The sequence below is a fragment of the Heptranchias perlo genome, chromosome 1, assembly GCF_035084215.1.
Source record: "Heptranchias perlo isolate sHepPer1 chromosome 1, sHepPer1.hap1, whole genome shotgun sequence".
Classification (NCBI taxonomy): Eukaryota; Metazoa; Chordata; class Chondrichthyes; order Hexanchiformes; family Hexanchidae; genus Heptranchias; species Heptranchias perlo.
Genome location: NC_090325.1, coordinates 148702841 through 148728247, shown reverse-complemented (window position 1 = coordinate 148728247; position 25407 = coordinate 148702841). Strand labels below are relative to the sequence as shown.

The 25407-nt window shown below is 42.6% G+C and overlaps 1 protein-coding gene across 1 annotated transcript in view; it reads right to left on the bottom strand.

The window, feature by feature from the left end:
- naf1 (nuclear assembly factor 1 homolog (S. cerevisiae)) overlaps window positions 1-25407 on the bottom strand; it is a 244372-nt gene that overhangs the window by 103594 nt on the left and 115371 nt on the right. The window contains exon 5 of the mRNA XM_067968758.1: window positions 3958-4040. Coding sequence (XP_067824859.1) covers window positions 3958-4040 — 83 coding nt within the window. The remainder of the gene's footprint in view (window positions 1-3957; window positions 4041-25407) is intronic.

The window sequence follows — 25407 nt, the reverse complement described above, 5'->3', positions numbered from 1 at the left end:
CATCACCCAATGTACTCAGCACTAAATCACCCCTCTCACTCACCCACTGTTATCAGCACGAACTCATCCCCATCAGCGACCCACTGTATTTAGCACTGGATCTTCCTTCGCACCTACCCACTGTATTTAGCACTAAATCAACCCTATTACCCACTGTATTCAGCACTAAATTACTCTTCTCACCCACCCCTCTGTACTCAGCAATAAATCACCCCATCACCAACCCGCTGGTATTCAGCACTAAATCATCCCCAACACCAACCCGATGTATTCAGCACTAAATCATCCTTCGCACCATCCCACTGTATTAAGCACATAATCATCCCCATCAACCACCCACTGTATTAAGCACTAAATCATCCCCATCACCAACCTGATGTATTCAGCACTAAATCATCCTCTCACCCACCCACTATATTCAGCACTAAATCATCCTTCGCACCGACCCACCGTATTAAGCACAATCAGCCCCATCAACCACCCACTATATGCAGCAATAAATCAGCCCTATTACCCACTGTATTCAGCACTAACTCTTCCTTCGCACCCACCTACTGTATTCAGCAATAAATCATCCTTCTCACCCACCCACTGTATTTATCAGTAAATCTCCTTCGCATCCATCAACTGTGTTCAGCACTAAATCATCCCCAATATCCACCCAGTGTATAGAGCACTAAACCATCCTTCCCACCTGTCATTGTATTTAGCACTAAATCACCTACTGTATTCAGCAATAAATCATCCCCATCAACCACCCACTGTATTCAGTACTAAATCACCCCATCACCCACCCCTGAATTCAGCACTACATCATCAGTTATATAAGGTATTGGTGAGACCGCACCTGGAATACTGCATACAGTTTTGGTCTCCATACTTAAGAAAAGACATACTTGCTCTTGAGGCAGTACAAAGAAGGTTCACTCGGTTAATCCCGGGGATGAGGGGGTGGACATATGAGGAGAGGTTGAGTAGATTGGGACTCTACTCATTGGAGTTCAGAAGAATGAGAGGCGATCTTATTGAAACATATAAGATTGTGAAGGGGCTTGATCGGGTGGATGCGGTGAGGATGTTCCCAAGGATGGGTGAAACTAGAACTAGGGGGCATAATCTTAGAATAAGGGGCTGCTCCTTCAAAACTGAGATGAGGGGAAACTTCTTCACTCAGAGGGTAGTAGGTCTGTGGAATTTGCTGCCCCAGGAAGCTGTGGAAGCTACATCATTGAATAAATTTAAAACATAAATAGACAGTTTCCTAGAAGTAAAGGGAATTAGGGGTTACGGGGAGCGGGCAGGAAATTGGACATGAATTTAGATTTGAGGTTAGGATCAGATCAGCCATGATCTTATTAAATGGCGGAGCAAACCCGAGGGGCCGATTGGCCTACTCCTGCTCCTATTTCTTATGTTCTTATCATCCCCATCAACCACCCACTGTATTCAGTACTAAATCACCCCTTCACCCACCCCTGAATTCAGCACTACATCATCCTCATTGCCCACCCACTGTATTCAGCACTAAATCATTCTTCTCACCCACTGTATTCAGCACTAAATTATCCTTCTCACCCACCTACTGTATTCAGCATTAAATCACCATTATTAAGGAAGTGGTAACAGGGCGCTTAAAAAAATCATAATATGATTAGGCAGAGTCAACATGGTTTTATGAAAGGAAAATTGTGTTGGACAATTTATTAGTTTTTAGAGGATGTAATTAGCAGGGTAGATAAAGGGGAACCAGTGGATGTAGTAAATTTGGATTTTCAAAAGGCATTCAATAAGGTGCCACATAAAAAGTTGTTACATAAGGTGAGGGTTTGTTGGGGTAATATATTAGCATGGATATAATATGGGATAAACGGGTCACTCTCAGGTTGGCAGGCTGTAACTAGTGGGGTGCCGCAAGGATCGGTGATTGTAAATAGCTGCGGCCCAATCTATATTAATGACTTAGATGAAGGGATCGAATGCAATGTATCCAAATTTGCTGACGATACAAAACTAAGCTGTGAGGAGGACACAAAGAGTCTGCAAAGGGATATAGACAGGTTAAGTGAGTGGGCAAGGTGGCAGATGGAGTATAATGTGGGGAAATGTGAGGTTATTCACTTTGGTAGGACGAATAGAAAAACAGAATATTTTTTAAATGGTGAGAAACTATTAAATGTTGGTGTTCAGAGAAACTTGGGTGTCCTCGTACAAGAAACACAAAAAGTTAGTATGCAGGTACAGCAATTAGGAAAGCAAATGGCATGTTGGCCTTTATTGCAAGGTGGTTGGAGCACAAGAGTAAGGAAGTCTTACTACAGGTGTACAGGGCATTGATGAGACCACACCTGGAGTACTGCGTATAGTTTTGGTCTCCTTATCTAAGGAAGGATATACTTGCCTTGGAGGCGGTACAATGAAGATTCACTAGATTAATTCCTGGGATGAGAGGATTGTCCTATGAGGAGAGGATTGTCCTATGAGGAGAGGATTGTCCTATGAGGAGAGGTTGAGTAGAATGGGCCTATTCTCTCTGGAGTTTAGAAGAATAAGAGGTGATCTCATTGAAACATATAAGATTATGAGGGGGCTTGACAGGGTAGATGCTGAGAGATTGTTTCCCCTGGATAAGGGAGTCAGCCATTCAAGACTGAGATGAGGAGGAGGAATTTCTTCACGCAGAGGGTTGTGAATCTTTGGAATTCTCTACCCCAGAGGGCTATGGATGCTGAGTCATTGAACATATTCAAGGCTGAGATGGATAGATTTTTGGACTCTAGGGGAAATCAAGGGGTATGGGGATCGGGCAAGAAAGTAGAGTTGAGGTCGAAGATCAGCCGTAATCTGATTGAATGGCGGAGTAGGCTCGAGGGGCTGTATGGTCTATTCCTGCTCCTATTTCTTATGTTCTCATACCCATCACCCAACAACTGCATGACACTGTATTCAGTATTCAATTCTCATTTATCCCTCTATATGTCACACTGTGTAATACGTGATTCTCATCTCTTATATTCGTTATTGGATAGCGCCTCTCACCCATCCTTTGCACTCAGGTTGGAGTGACACTTCCCACCCACCACTGTACTCCGCATTTAATGATGCCTCTCATCCACCTCATTACTTTCAGCACTGAACAATGCCTCTCATCTACCCATTGTATTCTGTAACTAATTATCCCTCTCACTGCATCTAGTACTTTATTTTGACAGCCTTTCAGGCACCCATTGTATTCTATGTTGACTAATGATTCTCACCCGCCATGATATATTCAGCATTGAACAATGTGTCTCACCCACCCATATTGAGCATGCAATATTGCCAGCCTCCCAATTATCCTGCTATATTCAGTACTGTACAATAGTATCTCTCACCCGTCTCACTATATTTATTCAGCACTGACTTATGTTTTTCCTTCATACACCTACTGTATTCCGTTTTGAATGATGCCCAATTCTCACCTACCTCACTGTATTGAACATTGAATGATACTGTCATCCATACTGCTATTCTCAGAGCTGAGTACCTAGAGGTGATCGTCACACAGTGCTCAATACAGTCCGTGGCCTAATCCTCACTGGATTCAACACTGAATGATTCCAACCTGGGACCGATCCCTTTTTAAAATTCCTGTTCAGCAAAACTGAGAAGCCATTCAAACCTTGGTTTTGGTAGAAAACTTAGTGCTACCTTACTGAAGATTAAAAAAAAGCTGACCTGGTGGCCAGCACCATCTTCAAATTTCAACTTAGCCACGTGTGGGCACAGCTTCCAATTCTGGGGATGAACTACCTTCTTGTTTAACTAAATTGCAATTTCAATGTTTGAGAACCCTTCCTCCAACAAAATATAAATAAATAGAAATTAGTGATTTACTATAGTATTCACAAAATTAATCCAGGAAGTGTTTCACACAATTTAAGTCTCATCAATTGTTAAGAATTGTTCTCATACAATTACCTTCCCAACGGAGTTGCTGTCCTTTCTGAAAAGGATAGTTTCCTCATTCACTGGTGGCATGTCCTTCAGTGATTCAACAATAACTGAAAACAAAGAGAAACAAACTCAGAAGAAGCAGTAAAACATTTACATGCAAAAGACAGAAATCAATCTTTCATTGCACTCTGAAACCAAAAGTATTTGGCAATTTCATATAGTCAGGCAGCATCCGTGGAGAAATAAACAGAGTTAACATTTCAGGTCGAAGACCTCTCGTCAGAACGACATCGACCTGAAACGTTAACTGTTTCTTTTTCCACAAATGCTGCCCGACTTGCTGAGCCTTTCCAGCATTTTGTTTTTAATTCAGGTTTCCAGCATACTTTGTGTCTGTCTTCACAGAAGAGGGGGACGATGCAGACATTGTAGTTAAGGAGGAGGAGTGTTAAATATTGGATGGGTTAAACATAGTGAGAGAGGAAGTATTAAGGGGATTAGCATCTTTGAAAGTAGATAAATCACCAGGCCCAGATGAAATGCATTCCAGGCTGTTAAAAGAAGCAAGGGAGGAAATAGCAAAGGCTCTGACCATCATTTTCCAATCCTCACTGGATACAGGCATGGTGCCAGAGGATTGGAGGACTGCTAACGTTGTTTAAAAAGGGAGAGGCGGATAGACCAAGTAATTACAGGCTAGTCAGTCTAACCTCAGTGGCGGGAAAATTATTGGAATCAATTCTGAGGGACAGGATAAATGGTCACTTAGAAAGGCACGGAGTAATCAAGGACAGTCAGCGTGGATTTGTTAAGGGAAGGTCATGTCCTAACTTGATTGAATTTTTTAAGGAGGTAACAAGGAGATTCGATGAGGGTAGTGCGTTTGATGTAGTCTACATGGATTTTAGCAAGGCTTTTGACAAGTTCCACAAGGCAGGCTGTTCAGAAAAGTACAAGACCATGGGATCTAAGGGAAAGTGGCAAGTTGGATCCAAAATTGGCTCAGTGGCAGAAAGCAAAGGGTTGACAGGTGTTTGAGAGACCGGAAGGCTGTTTCCAGTGGGGTTCTGGAGGGCTCAGTACTAAATCCCTTGCTTTCTGTGGCATATATTAATGATTTGGACTTAAACGTAGGGGTATGATTAAGAAGTTTGCAGTTGATATAAAAATTGGCCGTGTGGTTGATGGTGAGGTGGAAAGCTGTAGACTGCAGGAAGATATTAATGGACTGGTCAGGTGGGCAGAAAAGTGGCAAATGGAATTCAATCCAAAGAACTGTGAGGTAATGCGTTTGGGGAAGGCAAACAAGGCAAGGGAATACACAATAAATGAGAGGATAATGAGAGGTGTAGAGGAAGTGAGGGACCTTGGAGTGCATGTCCACAGATCCCTGAAGGTAGCGGGTGGTCAAGAAGGCATATGGAATACTTTCCTTTATTAGCCGAGGCACAGAGTATAAGAGCAGGGAGGTTATGCTAGAACTGTATAAAACACAAGTTGGGCCACAGCTTGAGTACAGCGTCCAGCGTCCAGTTCTGGTCACCACATTATAGGAACGATGTGATGGCACTAGAGAGGGTACAAAGGAGATGTTGTCAGGACTGGAGAATTTTAGCTATGAGGAAAGATTAGATAGGCTGGGGTTGTTTTCTTTGGAACAAGGGAGGCTGAGGAGCGATTTAATTGAGGTGTACAAAAGGGGCCTAAATAGAGTGGACAGGAAGAGCCTATTTCCCTTAGCAGAGAAGTCAATAACAAGGGGGCATAGATTTAAAGTGATTGGTAGAAGGATTAGGAGAGCTGAGGAAAAATCTTTTTCACCCAGAGGGTAGTGGGGGTCTGAAACTCACTGCCTAAAAGGGTGATAGAGGCAGAAACCCTCATCACATTTAAGAAGTACTTGGATGAGCACCTGAAGTGCCGTAATCTACAAGGCTGGACAGTGGGATTAGGCTGGGTGGCTCATTTTCAGCCGGCGCAGACACAATGGGCTGAATGGCCTCCTTCTGTGAATTTTCTATGATTCTATCTCTGCAGATTTTTGCTTTTGATTAAATTTCATATGGTTCTTTTTAAGAGATTAAAATGTTATTGTTTTGGAAGCCAATGTATTCATATATCAGTAAATGGCTCTGCCAGGAATCTTGTAAATTGGCACCCGAACCAATCTTTGCATCTTGCTCAAAGTGCAGAGTCAATTTTTACCTGACAATTCACCAGTGTCAATGTTGCAAGTAAGTTTTTGAGCAGTGGCAACAGTGGGATATAAGTTATATCCCATGGCACTTCATTGCACATTCTGTTTGTATCACACAAAAAAGTAAACCTGGCAAATAAAAATAATTAGATAAATGGGTAAGATAGTATTAATAGTGCATTATATTCCTCAGTGGTTTAGTTCCGGTGTAGTTGGAGGAACCATAAGTATTAATTGGTCTATGGATGTTTGGTTTGGGATTTTCATAGGAAAAATAGTTCTAATAATTAGATCACAATGTGAGACCCGCATCATCAGAACATTTCTGACAGTTCTCACAGTGTCTTATTCAGTAAATGCACTGTGTGGTGTGGTGTGGTGTGGTGCCAAGAGCTGTGAGCCAGAAATCTTAGCAAATTCTTAGCAATTGCCTAGGTTTCATCCTTTGACTCTGCTGAGGTATCTGAAGTATTACAATTAGCCTCAATGTCCCTGGAGTAGAGAGGGGGGAAAAATTAGCCAAGATTCCTTCTCGATACCAACCGGTGACCTGTGCTGGAAAGCACATGAATAAGATGAGGACAGTATAAGGCATGGCTACCTTGCTCTCCACTTTACATCGAGTTACATCAAAACTACAGCATAGAAACGGGCCATTCGGCCGAACTGGTCTACGCCGGCATTTATGCTCCACACGAGCCTCCTCTCTCCCTACTTCATCTAACCCTATCAGGATGCCCTTCCATTCCTTTCTCCTTCATGTGCTTATCTAGCTTCCCCTTAAATGCATCTATGCTATTTGCCTCAACTATTCCTTGTGATAGCTCATTCCACATTCTTAGCACTCTTTAGGTAAAGAAGTTTCTCCTGAATTCTCTATTGAATTTATTAGTGACTATTTTATATTTATGACCCCTAGTTTTGGACACCCCCACAAGTGGAAACATGTTCTCTATGTCTATGCTGTCATTATCTTAAAGACCTCTATCAGGTCACCCTTTAGCCTTCTCTTTTCTAGAGAAAAGAGCCTCAGCCTGTTCAGCCTTTCCTGATAAGGATCTCCTCTCAGTTCTGGCATCATCCTTGTGAATCTTTTTTGCACCTTCTCCAATGCCTCTACATCCTTTCTATAATATGGAGACCAGAACAACTGTGCACAATATTCCAAGTGTGGTCTAACCAAGGTTCTGTACAAGTTTATCATAACTTATTTGCTTTTCAATTCTATCCCTCTAGAAATGAACACACGTGCTTGATGTGCCTATGTTTATGGCCTTATTAACCTGCATCACTACTTTTAGTGATTTGTGTATCTGAACCCCTAGATCCCTCTGCTCCTCAATCCCATTCAGACTTATTATCCAAGCAGTATGTGGCCTCCTTATTCTTCCTACCAAAATGCACCACCTCACACTTATCCATCCATACTTTATATGCAACTGTATACCAACAGCTGTTTGAGATAATCAAATTGGAGGGACAAACATTTTGCAGAAATATTGAGTGTGGTATAAATCTCGAGCATACTGACTACATTAGTGCTTGATTCTTAACTGCCTTCTGAGGTGGCCTAGCAAGCCACTCAGTTGTATCAAATCGTTATTAAAAAAATCACCACATGGACTGCAGTGGTTCATCACCACCAGCTTAGGCAACTTGGGGATGGGCAATAAATGTCGGCCTTGCTACCGACACCCACATCCCGAGAATGAACAAAAGAAAAATGAGCATATTCAACCTCAATCTTAAGCAGTAATCCAAATAGCAATCTTTGTGAATATCTTGCTACATATATAAGTTAATTTAGCAAACAGCTCTTTATTTATCTTAATAACTATATGGAACAATTTAGCACTCAACTCTTTACCTTCCTCATTTAAGTATTTTTCCAGGAACACCACAAAATCCTGGTCTCTTTGCAACTTCTTAGTTTAAGAATAATTGCTTTAATTTTGATCTAAAATATTTTCACTCATCTTCTATCCCTACCTAATGCACTTTATTCAATATATTTTGTCTGCTCATTCTAGTTAATTTAATTTTTATTAATTGCCATGTAATTTCCTCTATTTTTAATTATCATATTTATTACTAGTGCATTATTGCTAAGCATGGTAATTTACAGGAAAAACAAATGCAAGCTGCATCTTATAGGAATAATAATATATATTTTGAAAGCTGTGTAAAGAAAAATTAGTGCAGGATTAATTGACCAAGCACCAGTAATGGACCTGGGACTAGCCTGTCACTCACTAAAATTGCACTAGAATGAAGAATCACTACTAATCACAAACAAGCCTAAGCAGAAGTCCACATTAGTTTGTATATCCTGGATCATTATGTTGATTAATATGTACAGGATGTGTAAGAATAAGAAAAATATTCAATTGTGTGTACTGTGCAGCAATGATTCCCTGTATTGAAAGGCATGCAGCATTAAATTCAGGATCAGTGAACCATTCTCTTAACAATCATTTCTGTAAGATGTATGAGTGTATTCACTGTTATTTAGCATCCTTTGCACCACAGCTCTTCATCCAAGAAGGCTGCTGAATGTCACTGTAACTGTGAAGAGTGACTATGAGCTTCAGCAAATTAAACCACAGTGGCATTGTGGGCTGAATTGATTTTTCTTTCCTACAGAAATTGATTATATGCTGTGATCGGAGAGTTCACATTGCACTTCACAAATAAAGGCAAACCTCAGAGCTTCTATTATGCAAGGACTAGGGCTCAAGGTGCCAGCACTCTTTCATCTTAAGCTTGGATTTGATATTTTATTAAGATGAAGAGTCTAGAACTAGAGGTCATTGACTCAAGACAAGGAGACGGCCATCTGGGATCGAGATGAGGAAAAATGTCTCACTCAGAGGGTTGTGAATCTTTGGAATTCTCTACCCCAGAGGGTTGTGGATGCTCAGTCGTTATGTATATTAAAGATTGAGATCGATGGATATTTGGACACTCAAGGAATCGAGGGATATGGGGATAGGGTGGGAAAGTGGAGTTGAGGTGGAAGATCAGTCACTTACTGAATGGTCGAGCAGGCTCGAGGGGGAGTATGGGCTACTCTTGCTCCTAGCTTTTATGTTCTTATGATCACACCAGAGATATAGGAATATATGACAGATCTGACAAGGCACTTAACCCCATGCAAATAACTCTGCTGTTTAGGTTCATGTACAATACCAGCTAGGGCTACTTTGACCGTGGCAACATCCCCATTCTATTCTTATTGAATCTGGAACCTATTGATTTATGGGTGTTTTCATAAGAGACACTCTAATAACAGAGTTCTTTGATATAGAATAACATAAATTCACTTCAGGAAAGTATATTTAATTTTTGTTAACAGAGTAGAGTTCTGAAAGTGTTTAAACAGACTCTAGAAAATGTTTGATCCACTTCTTAGGAACCTGACTCATTTTCAGGTACAAGGAATTCTGTCAAACCAATCTGTTGTAAGATCTATTCATTAAGGACAACTTCAGGATCAAAGATTTCAAGATACTGGATTCGCTTTCACTGATGATCCCATCTTTTAAAAGCAGTTTTGGTGAGTTTACAATGTGTGTTCAGATGAACAATGGGTGAGTATTAATCAGCCAACATAAAAACCTCCATCTGTTGAAATCTACTGCAATGAAAATGATCATCTTGAGGTTGCTAGTAGAATCTGTTGATTCTCCATCAATTCTGGACTTCTGCACATCCCCAATTTTCATCGCTCCGCCATTGGCGACCGTGCCTTCAACTGCATAGGCCCTAAGCTCTCCCTCCCTAAACCTCACTGCCTCTCTCCTCCTTTAAGATGTTCCTTACACCTACCTCTTTAACCAAGCTTTCGGTCACCTGCCCTAATATCTCCATATGTGGCTCATGTCAATTTTTGTCTGATTACGAGCCTGTGAAGCGCCTTGGGACATTTTACCAAGTTAAAGGCGCTATATAAATGCAAGTTGTTGTAATGCAAGATGTTTTACATTTTATGAATACATACTGGTTTTATTAATCTGAATATGCTCTATAGCTAATTATTTTGCTAATTTTGTACCAAAATATACAAACTGCTCCAACAAAGCCATAACTCAATCATCACCTTGAATTTTTGCTTTTGGAATACAAACTAAAACTCCACACTTTTCTGAACTGCATTAATACAAAACACTGCCTCCGTGTTGAAATCTATATCAGTCATCAACTCATTTTCATTTTACATCATTCTCACTAGGATGTAAAGCGTTAATACCACGTATCAGCATTGTATCTGAAAAATGTCACTTTAAAAAGGCCAGAGAAAATGAAAATCTTTTACCTGGGGGGAAAAAAACACACATCACCTCTGTAAATGTAACATCTACTGACAGCCACATTAGTGGTCATCAGAAATGCGCACGCTGCTGATGGCTATTCTGCTCAGATGTACTGACATGTGGCTAGATTTTTGGGAGTTGTTCACATTCACAGATGTTACCCTTGGTACCAATTTGTGCAATAGGTAAAAACCCAATACTATAAATGCATCTGGCCCACAGCAAGAATAAAACCCTAACCCTGCAGTAAGCATATTAGACAAAGGAATACCTGAAGGAAAAAGTCATCACAAGAGATGCTGACCATTATCATTTTGTCAGAAACAGCTTTCACAGTATGTATCTTCTTACATCCCTTAAGAATTAAACAAATTAATGTGAGGATCTCCAAAAGGTTTCCATTCTCTTCTTGCAGAGAGATAAAAAGCAACACATTTTTCTAATAACACATCTCGATAGACTAAATACACACATATAAATATATATTAGTTTATATATAAATTAAAAATTACAATGTCGCTGTAAACATTCACAGTGATTCAACAAAATTCATTTAAGTGATTGAAGATATCTCTGCTATGTATACTTTATGTTAAAAGCCAAGGGATTACGGTTGAGAACTATCGGCCTTATCCGAACTACATTTACATTGCTTCCTCAACTATTTCTTGGTGGCTTATTATCCACTGACCATCAGTTGCTCACCATGACAAATCCATTGGTGAGTTTAAATCCAAGACTTCTGAGAAAATGAAAAACAATTTTACTCTTACTGTCCCTCAAAATTCAGAAGAAAAACTGAAGTCTCAAACATATAAATGAACATATGAACAGCAAAATAGTTTCCAGACATGAGAATATTTAAATTTGATGTTACAAAACCCAGATAAGTCATAATAAGAATAAAACCGGACGGACCACCCGGCATCGGACCACTAGGCACCGGACACGACAACGGCAAAACACCAAGCCCAGTCGACCCTGCAAGGTCCTCCTTACTAACATCTGGGGACTTGTGCCAAAATTGGGAGAGCTGTCCCACAGACTAGTCAAGCAACAGCCTGACATAGCCATACTCACAGAATCATATCTTTCAGCCAACGTCCCAGACTCTTCCATCACCATCCCTGGGTATGTCCTGTCCCACCGGCAGGACAGACCCACCAGAGGTGGCGGTACAGTGATATACAGTCAGGAGGGAGTGGCCCTGGGAGTCCTCAACATTGACTCTGGACCCCATGAAATCTCATGGCATCAGGTCAAACATGGGCAAGGAAACCTCCTGCTGATTACCACCTACCATCCTCCCTCAGCTGATGAATCAGTCCTCCTCCATGTTGAACACCACTTGGAGGAAGCACTGAGGGTAGCAAGGGCACAAAATGTACTCTGGGTGGGGGACTTCAATGTCCATCACCAAGAGTGGCTCGGTAGCACCACTACTGACCGAGCTGGCCGAGTCCTGAAGGACATAGCTGCTAGACTGGGCCTGCGGCAGGTGGTGAGCGAACCAACACGAGGGAAAAACTTACTTGACCTCGTCCTCACCAATCTACCTGTCGCAAATGCATCTGTCCATGACAGCATTGGTAGGAGTGACCACCGCACAGTCCTCGTGGAGATGAAATCCCGTCTTCGCACTGAGGACACCATCCAACGTGTTGTGTGGCACTACCACCGTGCTAAATGGGATAGATTCACAACAGATCTAGCAGCTCAAAACTGGGCATCCATGAGGCGCTGTGGGCCATCAGCAGCAGCAGAATTGTATTCCAGCACAATCTGTAACCTCATGGCCCGGCATATTCCTCACTCTACCATTACCAACAAGCCAGGGGATCAACCCTGGTTCGATGAGGAGCGTAGAAGAGCATGCCAGGAGCAGCACCAGGCGTACCTAAAAATGAGGTGTTAACCTGGTGAAGCGACAACTCAGGACTACATGCATGCTAAACAGCGGAAGCAACATGCTATAGACAGAGCTAAGCGATTCCACAACCAACGGATCAGATCAAAGCTCTGCAGTCCTGCCACATCCAGTCGTGAATGGTGGTGGACAATTAAACAACTAACGGGAGGAGGAGGCTCTGCAAACATCCCCATTCTCAATGATGGTGGAGTCCAGCACGTGAGTGCAAAAGACAAGGCTGAAGCGTTTGCAACCATCTTCAGCCAGAAGTGCCGAGTGGATAATCCATCTCAGCCTCCTCCCGATATCCCCACCATCACGGAAGCCAGTCTTCGGCCAATTCGATTCACTGCACGTGATATCAAGAAACGGCTGAGTGCACTGGATACAGCAAAGGCTATGGGCCCCGACAACATCCCAGCTGTAGTGCTGAAGACTTGTGCTCCAGAACTAGCTGCGCCTCTAGCCAAGCTGTTCCAGTACAGCTACAACACTGGCATCCACCCGACAATGAGGAAAATTGCCCAGGTATGTCCTGTCCACAAAAAGCAGGACAAATCCAATCCGGCCGATTACCGCCCCATCAGTCTACTCTCAATCATCAGCAAAGTGATGGAAGGTGTCGTCGACAGTGCTATCAAGCGGCACTTACTCACCAATAACCTGCTCACCGATGCTCAGTTTGGGTTCCGCCAGGACCACTCGGCTCCAGACCTCATTACAGCCTTGGTCCAAACATGGACAAAAGAGCTGAATTCCAGAGGTGAGGTGAGAGTGACTGCCCTTGACATCAAGGCAGCATTTGACCGAGTGTGGCACCAAGGAGCCCTAGTAAAATTGAAGTCAATGGGAATCAGGGGGAAAACTCTCCAGTGGCTGGAGTCATACCTGGCACAAAGGAAGATGGTAGTGGTTGTTGGAGGCCAGTCATCTCAGCCCCAGGGCATTGCTGCAGGAGTTCCTCAGGGCAGTGTCCTAGGCCCAACCATCTTCAGCTGCTTCATCAATGACCTTCCCTCCATCATAAGGTCAGAAATGGGGATGTTCGCTGATGACTGCACAGTGTTCAGTTCCATTCGCAACCCCTCAGATAATGAAGCAGTCCGAGCCTGCGTGCAGCAAGACCTGGACAACATCCAGGCTTGGGCTCATAAGTGGCAAGTAACATTCGCGCCAGATAAGTGCCAGGCAATGACCATCTCCAACAAGAGAGAGTCTAACCACCTCCCCTTGACATTCAACGGCATTACCATCACCGAATCCCCCACCATCAACATCCTGGGGGTCACCATTGACCAGAAACTTAACTGGACCAGCCATACAAATACTGTGGCTACGAGAGCAGGTCAGAGGCTGGGTATTCTGCGGCGAGTGACTCACCTCCTGACTCCCCAAAGCCTTTCCACCATCTACAAGGCACAAGTCAGGAGTGTGATGGAATACTCTCCACTTGCCTGGATGAGTGCAGCTCCAACAACACTCAAGAAGCTCGACACCATCCAAGATAAAGCAGCCTGCTTGATTGGCACCCCATCCACCACCCTAAACATTCACTCCCTTCACCACCGGCGCACTGTGGCTGCAGTGTGCACCATCCACAGGATGCACTGCAGCAACTCACCAAGGCTTCTTCGACAGCACCTCCCAAACCCGCGACCTCTACCACCTAGAAGGACAAGGGCAGCAGGCGCATGGGAACAACACCACCTGCACGTTCCCCTCCAAGTCACACACCATCCCGACTTGGAAATATATCGCCGTTCCTTCATTGTCGCTGGGTCAAAATCCTGGAACTCCCTTCCTAACAGCATTGTGGGAGAACCGTCACCACACGGACTGCAGCGGTTCAAGAAGGCGGCTCACCACCACCTTCTCGAGGGCAATTAGGGATGGGCAATAAATGCCGGCCTTGCCAGCGACGCCCACATCCCGTGAATGAATTTAAAAAAATATGAAATTAGAAGCATGGAAAGATGTGATCAAGCATGTTATCTGAGAAGCACTGTTAGGAATACTAATACAATGGAAATACCTTCCTACTTAATGGTACTTCATATTTTTCTTCAAGAAAGCATGGCACAATTCTGGAAACCAGAGATTCACTGTCTTAACTTTAAATTTTACCATCACAGGATCTTCATAAGTGACTAGCGAAGAAGATAATAATAATATAGAGGCTGAAATAATGTGACAAATAAATGGTAAGAAAATAAAAAGCAAACAATGTTATTGCACAGATTATTTCCCGAGTGGAGTTATGGGGCTAGTGATTTGGCATGGCAATTAACAGTGAACCCACAGGGCTTACTCATCTTCATGAAGTATCTGAGAAGATACCCAGGACAGCTGAACTTGCAGACAACTTAAAATTGTGTGGGGAAATCAAAGAAGTTAAGAGACATTTTCAGGCTAATTTGGAGATGTTTGGCATTTTGGTAAAAAGGTACAACAGATTTGGAAGAGATCAATAGCAAAGCTATCTTACTTCCACAAGACTGTAGATAATGGCAATAACAAAAAAAGATAATCCATTATTACTGGAGGAAATACTTAATTTTACATTATTAAAAGCTCAGAAATGTAATATGGCAATGGTAAGATTGTGGGAATTGACAACATAATACTAAGAGAAGACAGCTAGGATGCATGCAATGGTCTAGAAATATAAGAAATAGGAGCAGGAGTAGCAGGAGAATGTCGAGCCTGCTTCAACATTCAATAAGATCATGGCTGATCTTCGACCTCAACTCCAAATTCCCGCCCGATCCCCATAACCCTTGATTCCCTTGGAGTCCAAAAATCTATCGATCTCAGTCTTGAATATATTCAACGACTGAGCATCAACAGCACTCTGGGGTAGAGAATGCCAAAGGTTTACAACCCTCAGTGAAGAAATTTCTCCTCATCTCAGACCTAAATGGCCGAACCCTTAGACTGAGACTATCGCCCCTAGTTCTAGATTCGCCAGCCAGGAGAAACAGCCTCTCAGCAACTACCCTGTCAAGCCCTCTAAGACTCTTATATGTTTCAATGAGATCATCGCTCACTCTTCTAACCTACTCAATCTCTCCTCATAGGAGAACACTCTCATCCCAGGAATCAATCTAGTGAACCTCTGTTGTACCACCTCCAAGGCAAGTATATCTTTCCTTTAGTAAGGAGACCTAAACTGTACACAGTACTCCAGGTGTGGTCTCACCAAAGCCCTGTACAATAGCAGCAAGACTTCCTTACTCTTGTACTCCAACCCCCTTGCAATAAAGACAACATAGAATTTGCCTTCCTAATTGCTTGCTGTACCTGCATGTTAACTTTCTGTGCTTCATGTACAAGGACACCAAATCTCTCTGAATGCCAACATTTAAAATAATATTCTGTTTTCTATTCGTTCTACCAAAGTGAATAACCTCACATTTCCCCACATTATACTCCATCTGCCACCTTCTTACCCACTCACGTAACCTGTCTATATCCCTTTACAGACTCTTTGGGGTGAATTTTAACAGGGAGTCGGGAAGAGGGCGGGGGGGGGGGGGGGGGGGTGAAATTGCAGACAGGAATCCTGGAATTATGGGTTTCGTGGCCATCCTTACGATTTTGACGTAAGAATGTCTTTCAGTTTTTTTTTAGGTTTCCTGCCCAGGGGGGAGGGGGGCCAGGAGGCTGGTTGGTCATGGGAGGGTCCGAGATCGTGAGGGGTGGGTTGGAGATCATGGGGGGGGGTGGTCGATCGCGTGTGGGAGATCGCAGCAGGTAAGCTCATTGGGCCTGGACGAAGCACTCCTGCTCCACCTGGCACACAAGTAGTGCAAAAAAGGAACTTAACTGCTGATCCAGGCCTTCTCACCTCCTGTCATGTGGCGTGGAGCAGAAGGCCCAGGGATCCCGGCCTTTCCCCACAGCTCTCCGAATTCCCCATAGCTCTGCGAATTTCTCCTTTTCAAGTATATCTAATTATCTTTTGAAAGTTATTATCGAATGTGCTTCCACCACCTGTTCAGATAATACATTCCAGATCATAACAACTCGCTGCATAAAAAAATTCTCATTTCCCACCCTGGATTTTTTTTGTCAATTATCTTAAATCTGTGTCCTCTTGTTACCGGCCCTCCTGCCAGTGGAAACAGTTTCTCCCCATCTATTCTATCAAAACCCTTCATAATTTTGAGCACATGTATTAAATCTCCCCTTAACCTTCTCTGCTCTGAGAACAATTTCAGCTTCTCTAGTCTCTCCACATAACTGAAGTCCCTCATCCCTGGTACCATTCTGATATACCTCTTCTGCACCCTCTCCAAAGCCTTGACATTCTTCCTAAAGTGTGGTACCCAGAATTGGACACAATACTTTAGCTGAGGCCTAACCAGTGATTTTTAAAGGTTTAGCACTATTACCAGAGGCTTTGATCTTGTAGAGAAGTCTCTTGTGCAGTACCTAGTCAAAAGATTTTTGGAAGTCTAAGCAGACAAGGTCTTCTGGGCTTCCCTCATCCAGCATCCTGGTGACTTCTTCAAAAAGTACAATCAAATTTGTTAGACATGACCTTTTTTTAAAGCCATGTTGGAGGTCCCTAATATATCCCTCAAGTAGTCATATAGTGCATCCCTAATGATACCCTCAAGTTTCTTTTCTATTACTGACTACCTAATGGGCCTATAGTTACTCGTGACCATCGTATCTCCTTTTTTAAAAATGGGGACTACATTAGCCTCCTTTTAGGCTAAGGGAACCGTCCCAGAATACAGAGAGCTATTAAAGATACGGGCAAGGGGCTTACACAACGTGTCCCATCTCCCCAAGGACCCTCGGGTAGATATCCTCCAGACTGGCTGCACTATTTTACGGTTCCTAATTCTATCCAAAACAATATATTCATCTATGTTAATATTAACAGTTTTATTAAATTCTGACAGTCGAGCATCATCTTCAAGAGTGGAGACCGATGCAAAGTACTCATTTAATATTGCCGCCATACCCCGTGAGTCCTTTGTAACCTATCCTCAAGCATCCATCAATGGCCCAATAAGTCTTTGACAATCCTCTGATTCTTCACATAACTGAAAAAGCTTTTCCCATTTCTTCCACAATTGTTTATGATCCTCTTTTCCATTATCCTTTTACCTGATTTAATAGCATCTTTAGTTTTCTTTAGCTGTTCTTGGTACCAAACTCTGTATAGTTGAGTATTAGATGCCTTTAGTTTGTTTACATCTTACTTGTCTTTGTACCATGGCCAATCAGCCACTGTGGCTTTTTCATACCACACTCCATTCTTTTAACTTCGGACACATGTTTGTCTTCCACAATTTTTTTTAGCTTGTTCTTAAAAACTTTCCATTTATATTCTACATTGGTTTGATCACCTCCAGTAAGGTTAACTAATTAACCTGTTCCAAATCTTCTACCATTTTAGTGAGGTATGCCCTTCTGAAATGTGGAATAAGTTGTACATTTTCAGTACTTTTGGCTCTACCAGCCAATTGAAACCTTATAATATTGAGGTCGATATTGTCCAGCTGCTCGCCGCATGGAGGCCTGATACGACGTCAGGCTCACTATTAAACACTAGATCTAATATTTGATTGTCCCTTGTTACCTCATGCAAACCATCCTGTTTGCAATATTCCTTTTGGCGTCAAAACCAACTGAACCATGGCAAGCTAAAGGCAAGATATCAAAAATTTCAGTACAATTCACTTCACAGGGTATTTTACTAGTGTGCGCAAAGTAGCTGACGGCTTTGATCCCCGTAAACATTGTTCACCTTTGCATTTGCTTGCCATATTGAGTCTCCTCTAAGACACTAGCCAACTTCTCTTCCCTACTCCTTCCACTCCACCATCAGCAGCCACTCCTTCAGTCACCATACCCTTCATCCACCTGAAGTCCCTCCCTCCTCATTACTTCCCTCCTCGCTTTCAATAGCCTCTTCAGATCCTTCTCTTCAAATATGCTTCATGCCCTCTTAACTGCTCTCTTCCTCTTCTGCTCATTTGGGATGTCTCTATGTAGGTGAGGAGTGCTGAGGATCTTTGCGATGATTAGTTTCTTGAAAAAATGTGGGGAAAGGAAAGAGAGTCATTTGTTGTTGATTCCCTGATAATATAGTATATTATACTTTTTAAACCAAATTTGTACCAATTCAGTAGGCAATACTTCGCAATTGCTGGAGTTACAGGATGCCCTTGTGTACCTCTATAAATTTGAGGCAATCAAATCATTTAAATTTTGCTTGGTAACAACACGATGGTATAAATAACTTAACATAATTTTGATTGCAGGAAGATGTGTGGTGTAGCAGTCTGCAAACTTCAGGGTAGCACAATGCAATCCATTGAAATGAATAATTAATCAGCCAACAAGATTTTTAAGCAGCTATTCTGTTAAACGGACTTCCTATTTTCCTATTGCTAGGGAGGTCACCAAGTGAGGAAGACTGTATTTGAAAAGTCCAGACCAGATGCAGCACAAGTAAGGACCTAAATTACCACACTGTGTTATCAACACCATGCCATTCCCAACAACCTGAATAGCTGACTGAAATGCAATAGGTGAGACAGTGTCCATTTTTTGGGCGTGTCCGTTTAATACAGGTTTCACTGCATGATCTAAAAATAAGGATAGAATATATGACCTTAAAACAGGGACTGAATTAATCTGCACACTTCCATTATCTTCTGCCCTCTAATCTCACATACTTGAAGACTACTCTTGATCTTGGCTTCCTGTATGCAATGCCATAAGGGATTAAGTGAAATTATATTTTTTTAAACTTTCAGGTATTTTGTTTAAGTGAGCTCACTATACATACATGACTGTCATTTTACTATATTGATGTTTGATAACTGGCACCAATTTAACTACAGTCAAAAGATAAAGGGATAAAAATATTACAATACCGTAATAATAATTAGAGTGGTTTATACATTATGCACATTTCAGTATATTCAAAATTATGCACATTTCAGGATATTAAAATGTACTGTTTAATGCAGAGCTCACCAAAGGAAATTATGTACCCCAAAGAATTATACTGAGCATCAGTAATGAAACAAACCTGAATAAGATGGATGCAGTAATAGCATCAATTAAATATGCAATTAAAATCAAGATTAACAGATTAAAAATTTTAATAGTGAAATTAATTGTGATTAATTATTTAAATCACTTGGCAGCCCTACAAGAAAAACAAAATAAATTGGAAATGGAACACTGTGTTTAACCATGATTCTGCCAGACTCAATCAATTTGATCATTCACAGTGTACTCATTAATTGTGACACATGGATCTGACCCACTACTCCAAAAGGTTGAACACCTCTGGTTCAAAGGTTTCTGGAGTGCTCTGTAATCTTTCTTCAGTTGTATGCTAAAATACTCAATGCTGTCATTTCCTATATAAATTGCAGATCTTGTAAAAGTTAGAATCATAGAATGATACAGCACAGAAGGAGACCATTCGGTCCATCATACTTGTGTCAGCTCTTTGAAACAGCTATCCAATCAGTCCCACACTCATGCAAATTTTTCCCCTTCAAGTATTTATCCAATTCCCTTTAGAAAGTTATTGCTAAATCTGCTTCCACCATCCTTTTCAGGCATTGAATTCCAAATCATAACAACTCACTGCGTAAAATAATTTCTCCTCATCTCACCTCTGGTTCTTTTAACAATTATCTTAAATCTGTGTTCTCTGGTTACTGACCCTTCTGCCAGTGGAAACAATTTCTCCTTATTTACTCTATCAAAACCCTTCAAGATTTTGAACACCGCTATCAAATCTCCCCTTAATCTTCTCTGCTTTAAGGAGAACAACCCCAGCTTCTCCAGTCTCTCCACGTAACTGAAGTCCCTCATCCCTGGTACCGTTCTATTAAACCTCCTCTGCACCCTCTCCAAGGCCTTGACATCTTTCCTAATGTGTAGTGCCCAAAATTGGACACAATACTCTAGCTGGAGCCCAACCAGAGATTTATAAAGGTTTAGCATAACTTCCTTGCTTTTGTACTCTTATGGCCTTGGTATTAATCTTCCCCCCCCCCTCCCCCAACAACCGGCAGGAGAGGTTCTGGGGGGGGGGGGTTAAAGACTTAAATATGGGGAATGTGTCCCCAACACACTGCACATACGCCCACCGCCTCTTTTATGGCAGTAAATATCACGGCGTCAGAGCGTCCCGCCATGGAGATGTGGGACACTTCATTAACATATTTAAATTGAACTCCCACAGTGCAATTGGGAGCCAGATTTAAAATTCAGTGCAGCTATGCGGGTTTCCTAGGCGTTGGGAAACCTGGCAGTGAAAGGGAGGTGGGATCTGTTGGCTCCACAAAGTAAGTACCTTTTCCAGCACTCCTTGTGGGCCAGGAGGAGCTGGAGTGCTCCCCCTGGCCCCTCAAGGAAGCCTTTGGCCTCCCCACTGCCGATCGCAGCCTCTCTCTTCCCCCCTGCCACATTTTTCAACCGCACCAAGCTCCGATGGCCTCTCCTTCACCCCTGCAGCGATCACTGACCTCCCATCTCAGCCCCGATCGCCGATCTTCCCCCCCCTCCCAATTGCCAACGACCATCTCCAAGAGTCCCCGGCCGCGGCCTCCTGCTACTGGTGTCCCCTCCTGGCTGCCACCCAGGCCATCATTTTGGCCAGCTGTTGGGCGGGAAATGGAACAAAAACATGATGATGAGGTCATGCCATTAAATTCAGCAGGACCTGCGCGCCCCAGGCTTTGCCAGGTTCTTCGGCCGTTTTCAACCTCCCCGCCTCCCTGTAAATATCAGGGCCTATGTTCTGTTTAAAAAGCCAAGGGTACCGTATGCTTTTCTAACAACTTTCTCAAATTATCCTGCCACCTTCAAAGACGTGTATGTACACCCCCAGGTCTCTCGGTTCCGGCACCCCCTTTAAAATTGTATCATTTAGTTTATATTGCATCTCCTCATTCTTCCTATCAAAATGCATCACTTCACACTTCTCTACGTTAACTTTCATCTGCCATGTGTTTGCCCGTTTCACCAGTCTGTCTATGTTCTCCTAAAGTCAGTTACTAACCTCCTCACTGATTACTATATTTCAGAGTTTCATGTCATCAGCAAACTTTTAAATTATGCCCTGTATACCCACATCCAGGTAGTTAATATATATCAAAAAGAGCAGTAGTCCCAACACCGACCCCTGGAGAACACGACTGTATACTTCCCTCCAGTCTGGAAAAACAACTGTTCATCACTACTCTGTTTTCTGTCCCTTAGTCAATGTTGAATCCCACTGGGATTGCCCCTTTAATCCCATAGGCTTCAAGATAAGTTTTTTTAAGCATTTAAAATATTTAACTGGTATGCAACAATAGCTTTTACTCAAGATAACTCCTGGGCTGGCAGCTCATAAATGAGTCCCTCTCTTTAACAACTCTATCCATGGCCCTTCCACCCACCATCAACCTTCACTGGATTGGGTTGGACTGGCACCTCAAGCTCCTACTGCTGCTCCTCACCTCCCTACATACAGTTGTTCTTTTATTCTGCACTGATCCTGTGGATTGACCTTTCACTGTTCCCTAATTAACTGGGCTCCACTGCTCTCGCTCCTCTGCTGGTATACGGCATCTGCTGGTGTGCATTACTAACACCAGTGCCATAACTCTCCTCCGCTGGACCCCTGGATCAATTCTGCTAGCTCAATTCTCCACTCCTCCTCGCTCTCTATTTTCCAATGGACAACGTCTAACAACATGCTCAATAACATTCTGCCCGAGCGTCTCCTCATTCTCAGTGATTACAATCTCCATTTCAACTCACCTTGTCATCTCTCCTCTGACTAAAGACACTATACAAATGCAAGTTGTTGTTGCAATATCCAGCAGCCTACATAAACTTCAAACTTCAATGACTGCTTGAGTGTGTGCGTGCACGTGAGGGAGAGATGGATATACATGTGCTTGGTGAGTACCGTGTTTCAGGATGTTAGCATATACATAATGACTCCTGGAAGCAAATTACAGCACCAATGTGTATTTCCAATTAAAAGCAGACACAATTTGAATTTTTAATATATATTTCTATTAAGATGCAGTATTGAAATACATTAACTGATGCGTTTATGCAGTGAGGATGAAATGCTGAATCATGGGAATGAATGCCATTAAACCAGTTTGAAGAAATTAGCTTAACAGAATAACATCATTTGAGGCAGGTACAGTCCCCACCACTTACACCGTCTGCACTTATCCCAGACAGCCACCAATATCAGGGAAATGGCACTAACCATTTATCATCGCCATAGGAGTCAGTTACAAAGGCGCCGCTTAAAAGGTATTAAATGCGTTAGGTATTTCGTGTAGTTCGGTACTTACTGATTTAAAAGCGCCACTAATTTCAGGCAAAGTCAGGTCTTCAAGCAGCTTCAATCAGCTGTTTACACGGTTAACAACTACGGGTGGCAGTCGGAAAATGGAGACTTCAGGCAGCTTCAATCAGTCTCCACTTCCCGACTGTCTCCTGTAGCTGTTAACAGTGTAAACTGCTGTATGCCAAGCAGTAAGACAGAAGCTAGAGGCAGTTGAGGGGTCGTGAAAGGTGGTGGAGAGGTGGAGCTGGGTGTTGCCAGCGGACATTGTGGAAGTTGACTCCATATCTTTGGATGATGTCACCAAGGGGCAGCATGTAGAGGAGGAAGCCAAGAATAGATATTAAAATTAACAGTCACTTGGACAAGTATGGATTAATTAAGGAAAGCCAGCACGGATTTGTTAAAGGCAAATCATGTTTAACCTGATTGAGTTTTTTGATGAGGTAACAGAAAGGGTTGATGTTGTGTATATGGACTTCCAAAAGGCGTTTGATAAAGTGCCACATAATGGGCTTGTCAGTCAAGTTGAAGCCCATGGAATAAAAGGGGCAGTGCCTGCATGGATACGAAATTGGCTAAGTGACAGGAATAAGAGAGTATCCTGAACGGTTGTTTTTCGGACTGGAGGTGAGAATGCCTATGTGGTGCCCCCTCTAATGAAAATGCCTACGTGGTAAGCTTTCAGTAGAATAGTGAAGCTTTCGGTAGAATAGTGAAATATTACCATAGCAAAGTAACAGGACAGTTAGTTAAGAAAGGGTTAATTAGAAGCCTGTTTGCTCATACAATTAACAAAGGGCCTTTCTTCAGGCCACCTGTCTGTGGGATGCTAAAGCCTGCTTTGTGTTTATCAAGGAGTAACTTTGATAAGGTATGGGAGTCCGGGGTAAGAATCTTTATATGAATAGTGACTTTATGCTAGACAAAGCTGAGAAACATACCAAGCTAAGATAAGATGCTGTATTGAAACATCGGAATACGCATGTACTTGTATCACCCGTGAGTGGTCGGTCATTCTGTCACTTGGCATGGTATGCCTAGGCTTTGCTTATGATTGGTTTTAACCCCTTGTTAATCATGTCCCTCCCTTCTCTGAAAGGGTATAACTGTCTGAACTCTTGTATGTAATTTGGCTTTGTTCTGAGTATTGATCAAACTCTGTGAAGAGTTGAAATCGATATTGCAGAATAAGTCCGCTGCAGCTAAATAAAACTGTGTTGAACTTTAAAGGTGTATTCGACTCAGTGTTTGCTGAACCAGACTGAGGGTAAAAGAATCCAGTTCATCAGAGGAAGGTATATAGTGGTGTTCCCAGGGGTCAGTACTAGGGCTGCTGCTTTTCGTGATATATATTAATGACTAGGACTTGGGTGTACAGGGCACAATTTCCAAATTTGCAGATGACACAAAACTTGGAAGTGTAGTGAGCAATGACGAGGATAGTGATAGACTTCAAGAAGACATAGACAGGCTTGTGGAATGGGCGGACACATGGCAGATGAAATTTAACGCAGAGAAGTGCGAGGAGAGGCAATATAAAATAAAGCGTACAATTCTAAATGGGTTGCAAGAACGGAGAAATCTGGGGGTAAATGTGCACAAATCATTGAAGTTGGCAGGGCAGGTTAAGCATATGGGATCCTCGGCTTTATAAATAGAGGCATAGAGTACAAAAGCAAGGAGGCTATGATGAACCTTTATGAAATACTGGTTCGGCCAAAACTAGAGTAGTGTGTCCAATTCTGGGCACTGCACATTAGGAAGGATGTGGAGGCCTTGGAGAAGGTGCAGAAAAGATTTACTGGAATGGTTCCAGGGATGAGGGACTTGAGTCATGTGGATATACTGCAGAAGCTGGGGTTGTTCTCCTTAGCCAGATAAGGTTGAGAGGAGATTTGATAGAGGTGTGCAAAATCATGAGGGGTCTAGACAAAGTAGATAGAGAGAAACTGTTCCCATTGGCGGAAGGGTCGAGAACCACTGGACACAGATTTAAGGTGATTGGCAAAAGAACCAAAGGCGATATGAGGAAAAACTTTTTTATGCAGCGAGTGGTTATGATCTGGAATGCACTGCCTGAAAGGGTGGTGGAGGCAGATTCAATCGTGGCTTTCAAAAGGGAATTGGATAAGTACTTAAAAGTACAAAATTTGCAGGGCTGTGGGGAAAGGGCGAGGGACTAGCTGGATTGCTCTTGCAAAGAGCTGGCACGGACTTGACAGGCTGAATGACCTCCTTCTGCGCTGTAACTATTCTATGATTCTATGGAAATTGAAATGAATGGGTGGTAATCCTCCAGATTATCACCCAGATGATGAAGACGAAAATTTACTACCATGAAGCTGTGGTAAAGATCGGCACAGATTTGGGAAGCAACAGCACGTTCAAAGACTTTGAAGAGGAAAAGGAGGTTGAAGATGGGGCAGTTTGCAAGGACAGGGGGACTGAGGGTTACTTTTTATGAGGAGAAGGCTGATGATGGCAGTTTTGAAAAGGATGGGGACGGTATCTTTTAGTCAGTTTCTTTTTGTCTCTCCCTCTGCCTGAAGCATGAGAATCCTATTAAAATGTCAAAGTGATTCTGCTGAGTCTTTTATGGGCTAGCAAGGAAAAAAATCAGTGTGGGTCACACTCCTTATCACTATCCAGTGATCCCGGTGGAAAGTGCACCAGAGCATCTCAGGTGTAGTCACCATGGTTGTGATGTTCC